Source organism: Carya illinoinensis, chromosome 11 (assembly GCF_018687715.1).
Source record: "Carya illinoinensis cultivar Pawnee chromosome 11, C.illinoinensisPawnee_v1, whole genome shotgun sequence".
NCBI classification, from domain to species: domain Eukaryota; kingdom Viridiplantae; phylum Streptophyta; class Magnoliopsida; order Fagales; family Juglandaceae; genus Carya; species Carya illinoinensis.
This window is the reverse complement of record NC_056762.1, coordinates 36,312,809-36,334,387: the sequence shown is the minus strand read 5'-3', so window position 1 is coordinate 36,334,387 and position 21,579 is coordinate 36,312,809. Positions and strand designations below refer to the sequence as shown.

At 36.2% G+C, this 21,579-nt stretch overlaps 2 protein-coding genes and 1 pseudogene across 9 annotated transcripts; 1 reads left to right on the top strand and 2 right to left on the bottom strand.

Moving 5' to 3' along the window:
* Positions 1 to 1,618: 1,618 nt before the first annotated feature.
* LOC122282831 lies at positions 1,619 to 5,219 on the bottom strand. Its single transcript, XM_043094876.1, has 4 exons — positions 5,040 to 5,219; positions 3,926 to 4,899; positions 2,182 to 2,721; positions 1,619 to 1,847 (listed from the first exon to the last, which is right to left on the bottom strand). The coding sequence occupies exons 2-4, from the start codon at positions 4,835 to 4,837 to the stop codon at positions 1,746 to 1,748; spliced, it is 1,554 nt and encodes a 517-aa protein (XP_042950810.1). The 5' UTR covers positions 4,838 to 4,899; positions 5,040 to 5,219; the 3' UTR covers positions 1,619 to 1,745.
* Positions 5,220 to 9,959: 4,740 nt separating this feature from the next.
* On the bottom strand, positions 9,960 to 11,964 carry LOC122282448 (annotated as a pseudogene).
* A 3,061-nt stretch (positions 11,965 to 15,025) lies between these two features.
* Positions 15,026 to 20,557, top strand: LOC122281798 (pentatricopeptide repeat-containing protein At3g09040, mitochondrial-like). 8 transcript variants are annotated; one of them, XM_043093596.1, is made up of 4 exons: positions 15,026 to 17,701; positions 19,450 to 19,864; positions 19,930 to 20,061; positions 20,199 to 20,557. In XM_043093596.1, exon 1 carries the CDS (start codon positions 15,186 to 15,188, stop codon positions 17,595 to 17,597), a length of 2,412 nt encoding a protein of 803 aa, XP_042949530.1. In that variant the 5' UTR covers positions 15,026 to 15,185; the 3' UTR covers positions 17,598 to 17,701; positions 19,450 to 19,864; positions 19,930 to 20,061; positions 20,199 to 20,557. The 8 variants fall into 8 exon arrangements, with proteins under 8 accessions (XP_042949530.1, XP_042949529.1, XP_042949528.1 ...); XM_043093595.1 differs by having other exon boundaries at positions 19,450 to 20,061; positions 20,199 to 20,243; positions 20,313 to 20,557; XM_043093594.1 differs by adding an exon at positions 18,874 to 18,952 and having other exon boundaries at positions 19,450 to 20,061.
* The last annotated feature ends 1,022 nt before the right edge of the window (positions 20,558 to 21,579 follow it).

Below are 21,579 nucleotides of genomic sequence, written 5' to 3'. Positions count from 1 at the left end.
GATGGATTATGGTCTTTTTGGTACAATTTACATCTGTATCTAACCTCATGCATAGGACAAAAGTCCACCCATCCCCATGCTTGTTTCTTTGGCATTAGGAGAATGAACTAAGCTTAAGGCATGAATTTTACTTTGGTTTTTTAATTCCAGTTGTTTAGATAAAAAAGAAACATTTCTAACTGAGAAATCCCTCACCTTGCACGTATACATGCATCATTGCATCCACAGTATCAGAGTCTGCCCATAAATCCATCAAATTATTAAATTATTATGTATATATGAACATTGAATAATACAGATTTCATATGTACTCTGATAATGATGAGTATCAAAATCGACCTAAATAATAATCCCAACACATTCCAAAAAAGCCTTGAAGCACAAGATGCAGCCAATAATCCCACGAGAAACAATTCACGAAAGATACAGTGACTGCACCAACTGGTTGGTAGCTCACGCCCAGCCAAAAAAATAATAATACAATTACTATAGGGTCACGTTTGACCTCATCTTGGCTGACACGACCAATCGACCATCGTCCTTCTCCCGATAAAGTCTCTGCTTAGGTTAGGTTTGGATAATTGAGTTTAGATGTGATAGTAAAAAAATAAAGTTGGATAAACTGTTATTGAAATATTATATATTATTTTAAAATTTAAAAAATTAACTTTTTTATTATATTTTATGTAAGAATATGTGAAAATTATAGATAGGTTAAGGGTCCTTTTCAAATTTCAATCCAAACTAAGCCTCACAGTTTTAACTCTAGATTTTAGAGAAATACTTTACATAATCATACAAAAATAAATTTATAAATTGATATAACTTGATATGATAATTTAAATTATAAAATTACTTTTTTTATAAAATTAATCTAACTTATTACATCAAATTACCTTAATTTATACATGACTTAGATATAGTAAGTTAAATTATACAATTATTATTATTGTAAAATAAATTTAACATAACACATCAATTTATAAAATTATTTTTATATAATTTTTTTATAAATATAGCAAATTGTAACGTTTCTCTTTTCTTTTCTTCTTTTCTCTCTCTCTCTCTATATATATATATATATATATTTTTTTTTTTTGTCGTTTGGGTATAGTCCAGTCCGGGGACCAGAAATAGAAAATCTAACCCTCATTTTGGATGCCCCAGAACCAAAGTCCCAGAACCCTGGAAATCGTACGAGATAAAGAGAGGCTTTTTATGCACTTTGAATCCACCTTCCTGTATTCCATTCCGGCAAATAACAAAACAAAAGGTTGTGCCAAAGTATTTAAGAATTTTTTGACCTAACATGGGTTTGCATTTAAACTAGCCAGAGCCAACTTTCGAACTCGAGATAGAAGGTTAGAAGTAGGGCTTTGTTTGTAGCATTATAAATCGCAGTGAGTTCTCAATTTGGTACCAAACAGGCACAACAACAGAAAGTGGGACTTTGTATTACTACATCAACTACGAGTGAGAGAGTCCCAGTCAGGCCTTAACTCCCTAGCCATCTGTAAAACGTATAGACTACAATTTTTGTATGATAACATGTTCCTTTTTCTTTGATCATTTCTTGACTGCTGACAACCTCAGGGAGCGACTTGCAAAATTTGGAACGTGAAGAACAATTGAAGTAATAGAATTGAGAATTGGGGAAAAAAAAGAAGGAAAAAAAGAAAAAGAAAAAAAAGAGGACTAACACGAAGAAGAGAAGAAGCTTACATCCAAAAATCGAATAATTATGGCTATATTTCACTGATCTCACCTTCACTACATACACCCACATCTATCACCATGGTTCCTTTCTTCGCCAAGTTCATGATTCGGCAACAGTTTCTCCGTGGGGACTGCCGAAAAGCACATGAAACCGCATTAGGAAGGTCATAATTTAGCAAAAGTGAATTTCATCAGTTTTCGATTTTTGACTTTAGAAGCTCCATGTAACCCAATAGGACCTCAAAAACTGTTAGGTCGTATTGGATGGCGCTTGAGCATGTTTGTTGCATAAAATTCCTTTTAGTTGTAAAATAGCCAGATCGTTCCACGCAACAAGGTCGTGAAACAACCAAGTTAGAGTAAAATTGAAAACTAAGGGAAACCAAGAGGCAGTATGGATAATTAGACCCATTGGTGTCAGTCCTAAAACAAAAGAAACAAACAGAGATCGAAGAAACTACTTACTCTATCCCATAGATGTGGGTCAAGCTTCTTGTAAACCTCCACTCTGTCAAGACTCGCAGGATCAGCCATTTTCCACTTGCATGCAGGGTGAGAGACATGATGCCGAACATATTCACTCATCGTCTGGTTCATCGAACTCAATCTTGCCTTCGACCAGTAAAATACAAAAGGCTTTTGGCAGGGGTTTCGGCTAACTGGACGTGTGTTGAATGCATATGCGGTGTAATCTGCCTTTCTGTACCAATTCAAGAATGTCCTTGCAGGCATTTCTATCTCACGGGGTGAAAAGACTCCACGAAATATTTGAACAGCAAATCCCCACGAGACAGAAATAGTCCACCTTTTGGATTGGTCATAACAAATTGATTGTTGCATGAGCCCTGCTGAGTCCAACTTCATAGGTACAGTAAGCCGCTGGAGTGCTTGAACCCGAGTCACATTGGGGAAGATGGGCTCAACCACATCAAGGTGATGCAGTGACACCAAGGGTGCCACCGGATGCGCGGCAAGAAGTCCGAACAAGTTCCCATACACATCGTACTGATTGTCATTGAACATAAACAAAAGCAGATACTGTTAGAATCAACGTTGTTGATCTTTCCGAATAATACATTAGGAAGGCTTAATGGCAAGAAACATCTCTAGGTAAAAACCACAGACAGGGCACCCTGCTATGAGCTTTCACTCAATCTCTTGAAACAGAACCATATTCCGCAAATGACATTTGGGTAACAACGTCAACATCTGTTTTCAAGGTTACAAGGGTACCCCTAAATTGCTAATGCTGTCTACATGTCTACCAGTAAATGCCAACGAGAAATTATTCTCTTAAGCCACTATTCACCACTGGACACCACACACCTTATGAAAAACACTCATATATCTTATTAAAAGTACCTCTATGCCCTATGAAAAAACTATAAGTGTGGTGTGAAAGTAAATAGTGACTGATGCATATCACTTCTCGATCGAGGGCAATCAATTATAAAAGCCAAAAAAATGGCATTTGAAGAAGTGGTTTATGTTAACTTTCCCAGTTCTACCGATCAAAATACTTTCCTTTTTCTGTCTGTGTAGTGTTCAACAGTAGGAATGTGACCTCAAACCAACCCACAAAATGCTCGTGGGTGCAGCATTTCAATGGGGACAAAACTAGGTCCAATGCCCTTTGCACGTAGGTCCCAACTCCACCAATTAATCTAGGGACGGACAGCACTGAGCTAACGTTTTCTGCTATTGCTAGACAGCTCCGAGATGATTGCCCGCTTGATGTTAGACCCCACGGGCTCCTATACACCGATCCTATGCTCTAGAAAACGCGAATGTACACAATCTCAGGCCAATCAAACTCTTGCCAGAATTTTCCCGATACCGATATATCGGAAATTCCTAACCCCCAAAAGTGATAAAATCCAAGTCCCAGAATCCAACGAAGGGCCCCCGATATTGTACAAATTCATCTTATATAATATCGGCCGATATATCGGCCATAAGAGGAAGATGCTGGAAAAGAACAAACGCACGCCACCGACTAGTAAATAAACAAATGGAAAAGTATAGTTGTAAATATAATTATACACTAATTTATGTATTAATATGATATAATTGGTCAAAAAATAAATTTTATTGAAAATAGTATTAATTTAAATTTTAAATATGAATAAATCAGTGTTGATACGCAGATTAGTGCACGATTATACTTGTACTTATCAAAACTCTAAACAAAAAAGTCCGAGTAGCAGACCTGGTGAAAACCGAGTTCTTTGGTGAGGGGAACACCGAGTTCAGCCATGCAAGCCTGCATTCGGTCATCGGAGCCGTAGAGCCCCGGGTATCTCTGTATACATCGGTCTTGCATTTTAGCGAGCGCCTTGGCTAATGGGTAGCTGATCGCGAAGCCTCCGCCGCCGTATGCCATCCCATAAGAAAAGTATATGTTCTGCAAGTGGCTCTCCGACAAGCTTCCGATGTAGTAGAACTGGTTGTGGTCGTATTTTCTCAAGACCCGAACCAGATTCTCGGTCACGAACACGGTGTCGTCGTCGCCCATCACGAACCAGTGCACGTCCTCCAGGCCGAGACGGAGCGTCTCGGATACGATCCGCGAGATCCGAATAGCGGACCGGTGGCCCTGCCGGTTCTTGTAGGGAAACCGAGACGTGTTCCCGGAGATATTCACCGGCGGGAGGTCTACCTCGTCGCCGTCGTCGGTCTTCACCGGGTGGTCCAGCCACACTACGCCCCGCATTTCCTGGGGCTTGAACCAAAGCTTGATGTAGTTCTTCCTTTTCTCCCAGAGCTTGGCCGAGGCCGCGATGCCAAAAACTATGTTCCTGAGCTCCGTCGGGAGGGTAGACTTGAACGCCAAGTGATCCCGAATCGAGTGTGATGATGAGGTGGCGGTGATATTCGTTTTAGAAGAAGAAGATGAAGAGAGTCGGTGGCGGGAATTGGGGAAAGGCTCTTCATCGCAGGGGCGTGAGGTGGAGACGAGCTTCAGTGTGTAGACGATGTATGTGAGGGAAACGAAGAGGATGAGCCAAACCAGGAGCTTAGGCAAGGCCCGGGAATGATGACCTGACCCGGAAATGGGGGTCGATGGGCTTCTCATCTGTTCCCAAATCACCTTCTCTGAATCCTTGTGCGCCCCTTTCATTCTCCCAATTCTCTCTCCAGCTTTCCGGGTTATCTAAATCTAAATGCAGACAAAGATCACAGCTATAACAACAACAACAACAACAACAAAAAAGGTGTTAGATGCTGGAGCAACCACCAGATCTCTCTGAGAATTAGTATTCCAATAGAACTCAAACGCTATCACTTCCTAAAAATGGAGATCAGTAGAGAATAAGAAAGACCTAGAAAGAGATGATGGGAATGGAGTGAGAAAGAAGAAGAAGAAGAAGAACAGCAGAGGGAAATAGGTAAGAGAGCATGAACAGGAGAGGAGCTGGAATGCACACTCGCAGCGAATATAGCTGTATTTTTCCCTCGGCAAATGTTTTGTAGCAAATTGTTGTTTTTATTTGTAACTCGTTCTGGATTTTGCAGTGACTTGGACTCAAAAGTCTTTTGAGTTTTTTGAACATTCACATCGTATCTTTGATAAAATTTCTTATAATTTAATTAAAATATATATTTTTTAAAATATTTTCTTAAATTTTATTTATTTTTTAAAAATCTCGTATATTTTATTTCTTATCATTTTTTTATTTTATTAAAATAATATTTTTGTAGTGACTTGGACTCAAAAATCTTTTGAGTTCTTTAGACCATTCACGTTATATCTTTTATAAAATTTCTTATAATTTAACTAAAAAATATTTTTTTTTATTTTTTTAAATTTTATTCACTTTTTAAAAATTTCATACATTTTATTTCCTATCATTTTTCTATTTTATTAAAATAATATTTCTGCAGTGATTTAGACTCAAAAGTCTTTTGAGTTCTTTAGATCATTCATGTCACATCTTTTATAAAATTTCTTATAATTTAATTAAAAATATATATTTCTTAAAAGTTTTTCTTGAATTTTATTCATTTTTTAAAAATCTCATACATTTTATTTACAATCATTTTTCTATTCTATTAAAATAATATTTCTACAGTGACTTGGATTCAAAAGTCTTTTGAGTTCTCTAGACCATTCACATCACATCTTTTATAAAATTTCTTATAATTTAATTAAAAAATATATTTTTTAAAATTTTTTCTTAAATTTTATTTATTTTTTAAAAATCTCATACATTTTATTTCCTATCATTTTTCTATTCTATTAAAATAATATGTCTCTATTCTTTCTTTATTATTTTTTTCTTTCACTTCTACTTATAAATTTAACTACTCAATATTTTTTATTACGTTTCGAACTATTACTCTATTAAATATTTTAAACAAAAATTTAAATTATTTTTTTTGTGGATATGATAATATTTTTAAAAATAATTTTTTTTATATTTTCGTAATTAATTAAATTATTTTTAAAATTATTATTTAAAAATATAATCAATATGAGTATGAGAGAAAATTTAGATAATTGAAAAAATATTTATTTTATATATTAGAATAAAATATTAATAAAAAATAATTTAAGTGATGAATAGTGAGTACATTCTCTAAATTCTTTTTCTAAAATAGGAATATGGATGAATGAGTATTTTAATCAAAACCTTATAATAAATCTTAAATTATGAAAAATTAAATATTTTAAAATATCGGATTTGAATGCTTAATCACGTATTTATTGCATTATAGCTATAAATTTATTGCATTATAGCTATAAATAACAAATATCAAAATATTAATATTTATAATTTCATTAAAAACTTTTCATATTACCAAAGTATTAGTATGTCGACAAGTAAATTTATTTAAAAATAAATAAATATAAAAATTATATGAAAAAAATATTTTATTTACAGTAAAATTTATTTTTTTTAAAAGAATCTACAGAATTTACAAATCTTAAAATTATATATAATATTATTATAATTAAATATACCATTATCGAGACAATTTAATTAATTCCAATTAAATGATCAAAATGTTAAATTATTTAAAATATATCACTTTAATAAATATGATTAGATGGATAAAATATAAAATTTAGGATTTAAAAGAGTGAGATTGCGGTTTGTATTTTACCAGCTTCTGTCAGTGTATGCGAGGGAGTGTTTTTGTCGTCTCGTTTAATTATATAGTTTAGATGAGATAAATAAAATATTTTATTAAAAATTAAATAAAATATTATTAAAATATAATTTTTTTAATATTAATTTTATTTTAAAATTAAAAAAAATTAAATTATTTATTATATTTTATATAAAAATTAAAAAATTTTATAATAATAAAATAAAATAATTTAAATTTAAATAAACAAATCAGGCCTGCTATATATAAGTGATACGTGTAGAGTGAATGGGTGATGTGCGCGATCTCTGTATGGTTTTGGGTCCCACGCGGGAAAAACTTCAATAATTTGTGGTAAGAAGATGGGCCCATAAGAAACGAATTTTTCATGTATCCACCGGCGATCAGGATCTCACCTCAATAGACTGTCCGTACCCGGACCGACGAGCTCTCGTGGGTGTGACAATGATAATCCTCTTTATTTATTTATTTTCGACAATTCTCTTCGTCTTAATTTTTCACAATATTTTAAATAAATTTTTCTAGCAATTATTTAAACGAAAATTATTATATTACTGAAAAGAATTTTAAGTCTGACTAAATATGATAAAATATATAATGAACAAGGGTATACTATCTTGTTAATTATCTTTACGTGTGTGTATACGTACACGTGTGTATTTTATTCCAAGTATAAGCCTCCACTGGTTAGAGACAGTAAACAGAGATAGCGCACCACCAAATCTATGCTTTAGGCTGTCCTTTTCGTGGACCAACTCAGCACTCTTTAATCTTTTTTGTTTCTCTCTCCACTTGGGTTTTTTTTTTCAACACTGGTGAGAGGTGTGCGCCCACCTTTGACAATTTCTTTTACAAACGATTTTTTGTAATTATAGAAGGCATAAGTTTGATATATTTTTTAAAAAAATAAATAAATATAAAATTTATATAAAAAATACTTTTTTAATAATAAATTTTAATCTTTTTTAAAATTAGTGTGTAACACTTCTAGAAAGCCGATCAGATTTAGATTTGGGAGAAGCTTGGGGCTGGTTAGGTGTCATACCATTTATACACCAACAAATGAGGTGCTGCTATGTATAGCTTTAAACAAAGTAGAGAATGTGTCTGCATGCACATGATCACATTTTTTGCATTGTCATTTTTGCTCATTCTCCGTGTAAAATAAGAGTTTTACTATATATAAATAAAGTCATGTATTAATCTGCATATCAATACTGATTTTTTCATATTTAAAAATTAAATTAGTATTGTTTTTAATAAAATCTACTTTTTGATCAATCACAATAAATTGGTGCATATATTAGTGTACAAATGTACTTGTAACTAGACTTTTTCGTAAAATAAAGCATTGTCTTCTACTCCCCCTACCCTCGTCGACCTACTCTACCCGTTAGTTTGCGGTTTTATCTCCACTTCCGTCCCTTCAAAAACCCACTTTCTCCCTTCCTCTCTTCCAATTGTCGGCCCCTCAACTAGATATGAGATTAATTATTCCCTTTCTTCTTGGTTGGAGAATGTATTTTTCTTACATAAATTGTCTCAATCATTTTATGAGTTAATTTCTTTGTGATGTATATTTTAATTGGAAATTCAAAAATTTTGAACATCATATTGGCATATGGAAATGGTGGATCTCAAATATGGGCCATTATTTAGAGCATCTCAATGGATATCCAAGAGATTAGAACATCTCTATATAGGATTTGAGAAGCTTATAATCCATGGAAAACCTCAAGTCAAAAAACATACTTTTGGATCGCAATTACCATCCTTACATCTCTTACTTCGGCTTTCATCTTCTAATGAATGCTACTGCTAGTCAAGAAATGCTTGAACCTTCAGCAGCTGAGGGTTAAAAGACTCCAGAGCTAATCAAAATGAAAGATGCGAGCGAAGAGACTGATATATACAGCCTTGGGGTGATCTTACTTGAACTAATTTTATGGAGGGAGCCTATCATTGATAACCCAACTTCTAATGAGGATTTTTATGTGCCCAACGTCATAAGGAATGATGTCCTTTAGAGGTGTAAAAATAAACTGGAAAATAGGTCCAAACCGGTTGGTTTGGTCCAGCTTTTGACCTATTCGTTCTTGAATCGGTTCATTCATTTTAAAAACTGATTAAATTCGATTCGGAATCGGTTTTACGATTTCCAACACAGGATTGGATAGGTTCACATATTATATATATTTTTATTAATTTTTAATATTATAGATAATATATTTTATATTATATATTATTTTTTTATGTAAAATATATATAATTATGTATGAAATAATATATTATAATTTATAACATAACATTTTAATCTTAAACATGAATATTTATTTAATCATACATTTTAAATATAAAATATATATATTAAATACATTTTATTACCTAATAAATTTTTAATATATTTCTTTTGATAAATATATTAGTAATATACTTAAGATACTAAAATCGAAAAATCAAACTAAATTAGACCGGAATTAGTAAAATTGGAAGTACTAATTTAGGGAATAACCACTATATAATCAGTTTTAAAAAATATAAAATTAGTGTTATTAGTTCAGTTCTAAATTTTGTTTAAAATTAAATTAAATCGGATCAATCACACCTCTAATATCCTTGGCCATATGATTAGAGACTTATTATTTCGTCTTGATATACTTTTCAATGAAGATAGCTGGAATCAATTTATAGCATGACTTTGTACGTGGATCTTTTTGAGAGGGGCGATGGCGAAATAAGATAAAAGATGAGAAAAAAGGGCGAAGAAAAGAATAAAGAGATAGCGCTGGGAGAGCAGAGAGAGAGAGAACAGAGCTGATTCTATAAACTAGAATTACAGTAAGATAAATAAATCTCATATCTATTAAAATTTTATTGACTGGTGTAAAATATGTTAATGACACCCGAAAGATTCTTAGCTTCTCTCTTTAGACGAGTGTTGTCTCTGTTTATTGCAATTATGTTGTAGTGCTGGTACTACGTTTCCCTGTCGGTAATGTTGTCGTAACGCTGACTTTTTCCTATTTGTAATAATAAAGGGTAGAAAAGTTAAATGAAAGAGAAAAACTAAAAAAAGAAATGATTTTTAATTAATAAAATGGTAGTACTCAAGTTTTGAGGAACTTTTTCGGTAGGACTTTCGATAATTCTACAGCTAGATTGATTAATATTTTGTTATTCATGATATTGACAACTCAAAGAAGAGTGGGGGTCGGATTGCACACCATTAATAAAACGGTGCGTTTTTATTTTGGAGTAATAAATTGAGTTTTGGACTGGAAAAAATTTTGTCATTCTTCTTCCGCATTCTCTCTCTCTCTCTCTCTTCTCCTTTCTGTTCCTTCTCTCTCTCCACGATCAGGTCACGACAGGGCGGTGTCTTTTTGGCTAATATAACGGTACTGACGAGGCAGTGGCTTCGATGGTTTCTGCACATTCACGGCCACGACGGCCTTTTCATGATCTGGACGTGGAGGCTTACATGGGCATGACAATGCTATAAACTTTGGAATCTGATCTCCGGGCATCAGTACAGGCAAAATTTGGCTCTGATTATGCTTTAAATCCTGTTTTAAAACAAAACATTAGTAAATATGATCCAATTCATGCAGTGTTTTTTCTTTTTCATAAACTTCAAACTTTTGAAAAGATAGGTCTTCGAAAAGAAAGAAAAATCTGGGTGAATTTTATTGGCTAGGGAGGAGGAATATATATTAATATATGTACCGTGCATGTGGGTTTGGATTTGGATGTGAAGCCGCCTCGATATCTTGATCGGCGTCATGATCTTGGTCACGGGAGAAAGATTCACGTAATGATCTGAGCCTGTCCCAACGGTAGCAGAAGGAGAAGATGTCGCTCAAGCTAAAGATGACAATCAAGAGGAGGGCAGTATGTTAGGTTCCTGTTCTTGGGTTATGATTGTAATCGAATGTGGGGTTGGAAATGTAAACTGTAAACACAGTGAAGAGTGATGAGAGTGGACGAGAGGTGTTTTTGAAAAAGACTCATTGAGAGTCACAAGCTTGTACCCAGACACAAGACGTGATAACGATGTTGTTTCCAGTTCCATTTTTTCTTCCTCACTGCAGTTCCTCATCTCCTCACTGTCGCCGTTTACAATTCCTTCTTCTTATTCTTCTTTCTTTTTGTTCTCTCTCTTTTTAAATCTAATTACAATCATAATTATGTACTAATATGTACATCAATCTAATATGATTAATCAAAAAATAGATTTTATTAAAAATAATATTAATTTAAATTTTGAATATGAAAGAATTAATATTGATACGCAGATTAGTACACGGCTTTACTTATATATAATAAAATTCTTTTTTTTTTTTTGTCGTGATATGAAGCATGCCAGGTCATCTTGGTGGTGCGCGAATTGGTCCGCAAAACACTTGTACGTAGAAGAATTGGGTGAGAAAAGAGAGAGTCATGAAGTGTGAGAAATGGTTAGAAGAAAAATATAGTTGTAAGTATAATTATATATTAATATGTGTAATAATTTAATTTGATTTGTCAAAAAGTAGATTTTATTAAAAATAATATTACTAATTTAAATTTTGAATATGAATGAATCAGTATTAGTACACATATTAATACGCGACTTTATTTATACGTAACAAAATTCATAGTTAGAAACTTAGAACTAAGAAGAAATACTACGTGGAAAAATCTTATTATAAGTAGAGTTCGTGTACTAATTCGCATACTAATATTAATATGTAAGACATAATTTTAACGAAACGATATGAATTGAAAATGAAAATAATTTTCATAAAATTTGATATTTTATTCTCCTCAAAAATTTTTTTATATATTTTTTAAAATAAAAAAATATTATCAGTGTGTGAATTGGTGTGTGAATTTGCTTATACCTAATAAAACCCTTTCTCACCTTATCTCCCACTTCCCACACTTTTTTGTCAACCAACAGTTTCTTTTTCCCACCACGCCAACAGCGTTGCCCATGTATGAACCAACAGCCAAACTCCTTACTCCAGGAGCAAACTAGCCACCGTTGTGAACCACCTTCCACCTTCAGACCATGCAAAATGCACGATGTAAGCCACTAGTCGTGCCTAGCTGCAGCACCATGGGACAGCCCCCATAGCCTAGCCCCTCCATGTCCTTAAAAGGGAAGCAGCCCCACGCATACGACAGCCTCAGGTGGAGGAGAACCAGACCAAGCCCACCCACTGCCAAAGCTCCTCCACACCGCTGCCACCCTGCACGAAGAACCACCAAGCACCGCCTAGGGCCTCCACCTCACCCCGTTACTCCACACCACAGTCAAGTAAAACACACCATGGTTTTCTATTCCAAAGCAGAGCACTCTGCTAATGCCAACCGAGAAGCTAGCAAGCTGAACAGCCACTCCAAGCTGTTGACTGACCACAATTGTATGTCGGAGAAGCCCAGGGTACCACATATAATGCCGATCAACGCAGCGTTTCACCTTCAGAAGTATGAAGGGGTTCAATAGATTATAGGGCTATGTTAGCCAAGCAAGGGTGGAGGTTGGGCTTCTCCGACATGGTTTCCCTCCACCTAAAGAGAGGACTCCTTGAATATATATAGTGGACCTTGTCCACCTTTTATTTTTTTTTAAAAAAAAAAGGGTGGAGGTTGGTTCAGAGGAATGATTCTCTTGTTGCAAAAATTTTCAATGAAAAATATTTGAAGGGCAGCTCTTACATTGATGCAAAAGCTAGAGAATTCTCCATCCTTGATATGGAGGTGTATTTGGTCTGTGAGATATGTTGTAGATTTGGGGCTAAAATGGAGAGTGGGGAATGGCAGAGTGGTGGAAATATGGGGTAAAAAATGGCTTCCTTCCCATACCTCATATTGTGTCCAATCTCCCATAAAAATTCTGGATGTTGAGGCAAAGGTGGCTGAGATGATTGATGTGGGACTAAAGGAGTGGAGGGTGGATCTGATTCAGAGCATATTCACGAAAACTGAAACTGCTCTAATATGTACTATATCTATAAGCTTATTGGGGGCAAGTGATAGAATGTATTGGGGGTTCTCAAAGCATGGGAAGTTCACGGTGAGGAGGGCTTACCATGCCTTGATGCAGGAGGGGAGGGCAAGAAAAGGCAGTACCTTAATGAAAAGAAAGGATACTTATCAGTGGAAAAAGGTATGGTCCTTGGATGTCCCTGGGGTTTTTAAACACTTTTTCTGGAAAGCTCTAAACAACTTGCTCCCTACAAGGGTGAATTTATGCAAAAGGAGAGTAATAGAAGACCCCTTATGTCCTATATGTAGGAGGGAGGAGGAAGATGTTATATATGTATTGTGGTGTTGTCCTGCGGCAATAGATGTTTGGGCTGAGAATGAGAGCCCCGTGAGAAAATGGGAGAGCTATGTGACTGATTTCCCCAGTTTATGGAGGGAGATGAGTAGTAGATTATCAAAGGAGAACTTGGAGAGAACAGTTGCTATTCTAAGATATATATGGGGGTGAAGAAATGTGTTAGTTTTTGAAGGAAATTTCTCTAATCCATCCAAGGTAGTGAACTTGGCAGTGGCTGGATTAGAGGATTATCATCAGGCACATGAGAGGAATGGGGAGCAGCAGAACAGGGCAAGCACGAGAAGGGAAGCTAGAAGGTGGCAGAAACCTACTGGTATGACTTTAAAGTTTAATTTTGATGCTGCTGTAGATATAAAGGCACAAAAGATTGGTTTTGGTATCATTGTTAGAAACTGTCAAGGGGAAATAATGGTTTCTTTATGTTCTCACCAATAGAATGTGGCTTCTCCTTTCATTGCTAAGTATCTCGCTCTCAGAAGATCAATAGAGCTATGTCTGGAGTTGGGATTCAGGAGGGTTATGATGGAAGGGTATGCAAAAGGTGTTATTGATGCACTGTTATCCGAAGAGTTGGATGAGTCTGTGAATGGCCACCTGATTGAAGATGTAAAGATGCTGTTAGCACAAGGTCACAATTGGACTTTGAGCTTTATACATACAGAGGGTAATACAGTTGCACATAGTTTAGCAAAGATGTCATTACGAAATGATGGTGAGTTCTATTGGATAGAAGATGGACCACCAGAAATACGTCAACAAATTGTAATTGATAGTGGTTGTAATGTTCCAATCCTATAAATGCAATGAGGTATACTTTGATTTATATATATATATATATATATAGTAAACACATGATAACATTAGTTTAGAAAGAGTAATATCAAAGAAATTCCAAATTTTACCATAAAATTTTTGCAAAATGACATGTTACAACTTAAAAATTAATATCAAATGATGAGTTTCAATTATATTTATTTTATTAGATGTGTCATATCAATTACAAAACTTATTATTAATTTTTATTAATAAAGAAATACTTTAACTACAAAAAATTTTTAGAAAAATAATTTCATAACTTAACATAATAAGTGAGACTGTAAAATTATTTTTATTATAAAGTAAATATAATATATAACTTGAAATCACGTCAAGTCTTGAATTTGCTTACGTATAATTTTGTTATGACAGTAATATTTTACTTAGTAATAAAATTTATAGGTATATTTATTAAAAAAATATTTTAATTACATAAAATTTTTATAAAAATAAATTTATAAACAAAAATATTTTGATGTAGTACGAGAAGTTGTAAAATTAAATGAGTGCTGCTAGAGATATAAAGGAATCTCATAAAACTATCTCATACATTGATGTAGTACACTATCAGTGGCCACGTGTCTTCTTCTTCTTCTTCTTCTTTTTCCTCCTCGCCTCCCCTTTCCCTCCCTTCCCAGCGCCAGAGGTTGCCGACCACCTTGGCCACGAGCTCGTCGACCACACATGCTACAACCACCTCAGCCATGCCACGACCACCCCGTGCCTCTCCACTCTATGACCTGTGTTGCGACCACCCCACCACGTCGTGCCACCTTGGCCACCAAACAATGATGCTTGGACCGCCGGCGGCTTCTGTCCATCCTGAGGTGATCCTTGACCATCATGGCTGGTGCAAGAAGGGAAAAGAGAGAGGTACAGGAGAGGATGGGAGTGGAAAGGCACAGAGAGAGAGATAAGGGGAGAATGGAGAAAAAAAAAAGGGACATATAATACATTATTAATGTGCCACATCATACACAAAAAAAAGGGACATATAATACATTATTAATGCGCCACATTAGTGTATGAATCCCTTTATGCGATCCTTTACGCCTACATTATTTTCCAAATAAAATTCCTACCTGGTTTCCCCAGCAAGCCAATTTTCGGCAGTATCAGGATGTCTTTTTTCTGTCTAATATTTTTCACGTACGAGAACACGAGTCAAGTGTCGTGAACGCAGAACTGCAAATCACCACCACCATGCATGAAGAGACTCGGGCAATCCATCAAAACCCTACTTACCAATGGTCTCTACTCACAAGCCCTCAAAGCCTCTACAGCTCCCATCCCCTACCTCCTTGACCAAACCTACGCCCTCTTTATAAAGTCCGGCCATCCCCTCGACCCATACCTCTCCGCCACTCTCATCTCCCACTTCTCTAAACTCGGAGATTTCTCACGAGCTACTAATTTCTTTTCCGACACCCAGAACCCCGACATAGTCTCCTTCAATGCCCTCATTTCCGGTTTCGCCAGGTTTCGCCTACCCAAATTGGTTTTCGAGCTATTTGGCACGTTGAGACATCTGGGTCTGAAACCTGACGTGTTTACTTTGAGCTCTTTGGTGAAAGCTTGTGAGAGTTTGGAGGAAAACGAAGCTGCCCATGGAGTTTGTTTGAGAATGGGGTTTGGCTCAGGCGCATATTTGGTGAGTGGGTTTATTGAGAATTATGCAAGAGCTGGTGATGTTGAAAAGGCCGAGAAGTGTTTTGGGGAGTGTTTGGAAGTCGATAATGTGGTTTGGACGGCGATGGTTTCTGGGTATGTGTGGAATGGGGAGTTTGAGAAGGGTAAGGAGGTTTTTGTGGGGATGAGGGGTTTGGCTATGGATCTGAATGAGTTTTGCTTGACTGGGGTGCTTGGCGCATTGTCTGATGTCAGAGAGGGGGAGCAGGTTCATGGGCTTGCTATTAAGATGGGTTTGTTATTTGGCGCTTCGATACATTTGAACAACGCGATTATGAGCATGTACGGTAAACGGGGGAATAAGGTGGCTGCTGTTAGGATGTTCGATGAAATTGCTGATCCAGATGTTGTATCTTGGACTGAGAGGATAGGAGCTGCTTGTGATGGTGTGGAAGCTTTGGAAATATTTCAAGTATTGCACTCTGGAGATTTGGAGTTGAATGAGCATACAATGATCAATGTTTTGTCTGCCATTGCTGGCTCAAGGCTCTTAATTTCTGGTAGGCAAGTCCAAGCACTTTGCCATAAGGTGGGGTTTTTGCAGGTGATTTGTGTTAGCAACGCATTGGTATCCATGTATGGGAAGTGCGGTCAAACGAATGATGCTAGGCGCGCTTTTGATGATATGCTTCTTCGGGATTCTGTTTCTTGGAATTCTATCATTAATGTGTATTCTGAAAATGGATTGAGTGGGGAGGCTTTCAAGGTGCTTTCTCAGATGCGTGGCCTTTGGATACAACCAAATGAGTATACTTTGGCTAGCATTCTTGAAGTGGTTTCGAACTCAAATTCTGTAGAGGAGGCAATGCAAATCCACTCACATTTGATTAAATGTGGCTTCATGTCAGATGATTCCATGGTGTCTTGCTTGATAACAACATATGGTAAATGCAGTGGGATTTCCAAATCAAAAGAGGTGCTCTCAGAGATTGATGGTATTAATGTGGTACATCTCAAGGCAATGGCAGCTACTTATGTTTATGCTGGTTGTCATGCCGATGCTATAAAATTGTTCCACGCCTCAAGAAGTTTGTACCTTAATGTGGACGTCACAATCTTCAGTATTGTCCTTAAAGCTTGTGGTGCTATGACAGATTTGGTACAAGGAAGAGTGGTACAATCTCTGTGTCTCAAATTTGGATTTGATCAGGACAGCTTCATTGAAAGCACGGTTGTTGACATGTACTGTAAGTGTGGAAGCATAGGTGATGCAGAGAAGGCTTTTGGGATTACATATAAAGACAATTTGGCAGCTTGGAATGCCATGATGATGGGATATGCTCAACATGGCTGTTTTCATGAAGTTTCAAGGCTTTTTAATAAGATGTACGAATTTGGAATAGAACCGGATGAGATAACTTTTCTTGCAGTTCTTACTTCATGCTGTCATGCTGGGCTGGTGAGAGAAGCGCATACTTACTTAAACTCTATGTTTCAACTTCATGGATTAATCCCACATTTAGAACACTATGCCTGCATGGTCGACCTGTTTGGTCGAGTTGGACTCCTGGAAGATGCAAAGAGAACAATTGATCAAATGCCCTTTCACCCTGATGCTCAAATCTGGCAGATTCTTCTATCAGCTTGTAACCTCCACGGCAATGTAGATCTGGGGAATGTTGCAGCCAGGAAACTTCTTGAGCTGCAGCCTGATAATGAATCTGCCTATCTTCTTCTATCAAATCTATATGCTTCTGCTGGTATGTGGAATACCGTTGGGAAGATGAGGAAAGAAATGAAAGAAAAACTAGTTCGCAAAGAACCTGGTTCTAGTTGGATTCAAGTTGGAGGCTCTGTGCATTACCTTTTTGCGGGTGACACGTCACATCCTGCGAGTAAAGAAATATATACGGTGCTAAGAAGGCTGTATGAGCAGATACTAGCATTACCAAAACTAGAACAAAACAACGCTTTTCTACTGGAAATATGAAGCATGAAGTGAAGGAATTCATTTTTATTTTTGCAGCAAGAAACTAGCTGGGGGGTTTGTTTTTCCCGAGCTCATCATGTTTGCTTTCAGTGTCATATCATCAGGTTCGTATATGAATATCTATTCAGTCATATATATTATAGGGTTTCTTCAAATTCCTCTGACAGGCAAAGAGTGACAGAAAAATGAAAAAAGAAATAAATTTTAGCTGCGCTGCTGTGCATTCAAGTTATCTAAAACAATCCTGATCTAGAATTCTCCACGAAAATTAAAACTAGCCAGAACTTATCGCTGTAAGCTGTGCGTTGCCTGCTAAAAGCTTTAACCTACCGTGGCACTCCCTACTGGTTGCAGATGATAGGCTTAATCATTGGTTTCTTACTTTCATCCTGGATGCTGTTAACAAATATGAAGTTCATTCGACTGAAATCTACAAATGGGTCCATAATAAAGAAAAAAAAAAAAAAGAGAGATTGAAATAGGAATACATCAGATTCTGTGCTACATTTGAAAAAACATTTCTATTACTTTTATGACTCTCAAGGTGAGATTTTTCATTGGAATGTAAGTGCAAAAAAAGTAGTAGAAAAAGGGGAGACAGAAGATTGAGGTTGTATGCAGTTATCCTTGACTTTATCTGCCCTCTTTTTGGCTATGGCATTCAGTCCCTGATTTTTTTTCGCTGAATTCAGTATCAGGAACTTCACTGATCTCCCTTTTCATCTGTAAATCTTGGATAAGATCACCTTACTTTGAAGTGTCCTCAAAATTTGATATGGTATATCACTTTGTTGTGTTAAGTTAAAAAAGAAAATTCATGCTTGACAGATAAGTTGGGAGTTGGGGTTCATGCAAGCCAATAGATAGCTGTACTAGATTCCTTTCAGACCAACTTTGGTACTCATTGAATTAATAGAACGACTTTTCATTCACTTGATAATTGATTCATAATTAAATATGCAATGGTTGTGAACCATTCTGATCCTTTACACATGTGGGTTGAGGTCCTGAGGATAATATTGAAGATCAAGTTACATTATATGGGATAAGGGATCTCTGATTGATGGGAAAAGACAATATACAACTTACAACGAAAAACAAATAGATTTAGGAATGCATATTCTTAGCTGTGTTTCATTTTATGGTATGGAGTAAACGTAGATTATGGAGGCAGCTTTACCCTGAGTGGCCTTCAGTCCCGGTGAGAGCAAGCTTGGCTTGGGACACCTTTCTACACATATGACTCTTACGCATTGAAATTTGGTTGATAGGTCAGTGATGGGTGGCATTCATCCAATTTTACAGAACATTCAAACTTGACGAGAAGCTGGATGTAATCTCTTGGCTTTTGTAAGGTAGAGGTAATGTCAAGGGAACTGATGCCTAAATGCAGGAAACTACATGCCATATGAGTTTTATGACCCAGCCTTTCCTTTGAATTCCATCTCACATTGTTTCTGACCTATGTATTTACGTTTCATGCTTGGCTTCGATTATATAGTCATGATCTGACGTGCTAAATTCTTATAATGTTTCTCCTGTTTCATAATATCTGCCAATCACAAATCTTGCATATCCATTTCCATGGGCTGACATGCATGATTATCATGTCCATTTCAATGCTATGAACAACATGGATATTTTAATCATCTTTTTGGTAAAGTAGAATATATCAGACTAGAAACACTCCATTAGCGGGAGGAAAGGGGAAAAAAAAAATGGAAAAAAAATGAATTAGAACAAGAAAATTTTGTTGGTACATGATGAAGATAATCTCAAGGATTAAACGGTGTCCAATGTGATTCTATTCTTTCTACTGTGTCAAGCCTCCCTCATTTAGCTTTTCCTGCAGGAGTGCTGCCGATCTGAAGATCCTCTAGACAGCACTGAGACTATGGAATGGAAAGCATATGCTGCTATCTTAGACTTTATCTGCCCCCTTTTTGGAAGAGGCCTGCTTCCCCTCAAACTTTTGGTGATTGCAGTGGCGGGAACATCACTGACCTTGTTCCTCATTGTGCAAACAGAGTCAATTTCACCTTCTTTCTTCTAAATACTCTTGTTTGATAGATGTGGTTATGTGATCCATCGTGAGTTTATATAGCATCACATCTTCCCCAATAATACCAGTGATGGGGATGATTGATCTTGGTGAGTGAAGATAGAAACAACCTTTTCAGACTGGCGGTGGTTGGGGAGCATGCCAGCACGATTGTCTGGCTGTACAAGATTCCTTTCAGCTCAACTTGAGACAACTTGAATTCAAGGTTGATTTGATGACTGATTGATTAAACAAAATGATCCATAGTTTATTGTGCATTCTGTTTTTCAGCCTGTCGGATTATGAACACGTGTGGATTCAAGACATATCTAGGAGCTCTCTTGTAGACCTTGGCCCTGGTTTCTGGCTTTCTTTAGTGGATAAGTGGATAAGGAGTACGACAGGATTTGAATTCATATAATGGTGAGGGTTTAGTGATTTATTTATTTATTTATTGTCATTTTGACAGATATAATTTGTTAGTTTAAATCCAAGTTGGGCGGGTTTCAGGGAGCAGAGCTTATATTTATAAAATTTTCAATGACTGGCCTTATTTTCAGGGAGATCTCCTTGGTAAAATCAAATGGCTTTGTTAATACCTACAGGTCAGTCCACCTTGCTCAATTACGTGTATTCTTATGTTGAAGCACATGGTGAACCAGTTTATTTCCCAGGAGAGAGTAATGATGATGATGCTGATGGATGTAGCAACGGTTATGGTGCCCATCTCTTTAATAACTTGAGGTTTTATTTATTTTAGTGCTTAGCAACAATCATCTTGATTAGTCAACCATTTGAGCAGATTATTAAAATACGTTGCCCTCATATGATCTGTAGTCTTGAACAAGTCCTGAAGTTTGTGGTTATTTTGGAATTGGAAGCTACTGGACATTTTGTTTAAAATGCTGTTTTTTGTGTCTCCCTTTGCCGATAAATCTCTCTGGTTTTTTTTTTGTTCATTTCAGCCATCTTCTTATGCACACTGACACTTCTGCCATCAGCGCCATGTGCTGCAGAGTCATATGCACAATAATTTATAAGAAGCCTCAACATAAACACCTGACAGTCTCAATTCATGTTAACAAGAGCAGCAGCCATCCCTATAATCATTCCCAAATAGGGGCATGCTCCTCCCTGTATTCACAAACGGTGACAAACTTTCCTCTTACAAATCTTGAAAACCCGGAAACCAGCCTCATATCTAATGTACAAGTTCCATTCAAATACCCTATATTCCATCACTCATTTTTTATGACGAGAAATCTCGGAGACAGTGCAAACATAACATGTCCTTTTATTCGCTTAAAATCTGGATCCATGTAATGCGTACACACATATGAATCAGGTAAATTATCGACTTTCCACTGGTGAATGACAAAAATAAAAGGAAGACAGTTTGATGTCAGGCTACCTAAACTTTTAAACAAAACGTTATGTTAGGGGGAATACAGTATTACCAAATGATTCCCAAGACCTAAAACTATAGCCTCTTGAAGCTATATATTAATATAGCCAGAGAATAACGCTGGCATGCCTCCCAACACCCACACACCGTTCTGGTGATCCTGTTTCGATTTTCGTACCGTCCATCAATTGGCGCTCACAATTGTTGTGGGCTGTGACTTCCAAACGAACGAGGATAAGAAATTGTAGAAAATAGTCCTGAGCGTTTTGATTGTGTCTAAAAAGAGCAAATACCTTTATGTGAAGTAGAAGTCTAGAAGATGGTCGTGCCCCCAAAGCAACACGCCAACACCTAAATGAACTCATCTCAATTCATATGCAGTGTCACTAGAATGTGAGCATTTGCAACCTAGGTAAATATCTCACTTCCTCGTTTTTCAAACTTTGGTTTGTAAAAATGTCATGTTTGACCTCGAATCCCTTGGGGTTGTGACATAAATTATGCCAAATCATGCCCACACAAGTTCATTTAAATTA

Coding starts and splice junctions, on each gene's coding strand:
- LOC122282831 (XM_043094876.1), bottom strand. CDS start 4,837: ATGAAAGGGGCGCACAAGGATTCAGAGAAGGTGATTTGGGAACAGATG. Junction 2,722..3,925: donor AAGAACTCGGTTTTCACCAG/GTCTGCTACTCG, acceptor AATGACAATCAG/TACGATGTGTATGGGAACTT. Junction 1,848..2,181: donor ACCCACATCTATGGGATAGA/GTAAGTAGTTTC, acceptor GCTTTTCGGCAG/TCCCCACGGAGAAACTGTTG.
- LOC122281798 (XM_043093596.1), top strand. CDS start 15,186: ATGAAGAGACTCGGGCAATCCATCAAAACCCTACTTACCAATGGTCTC.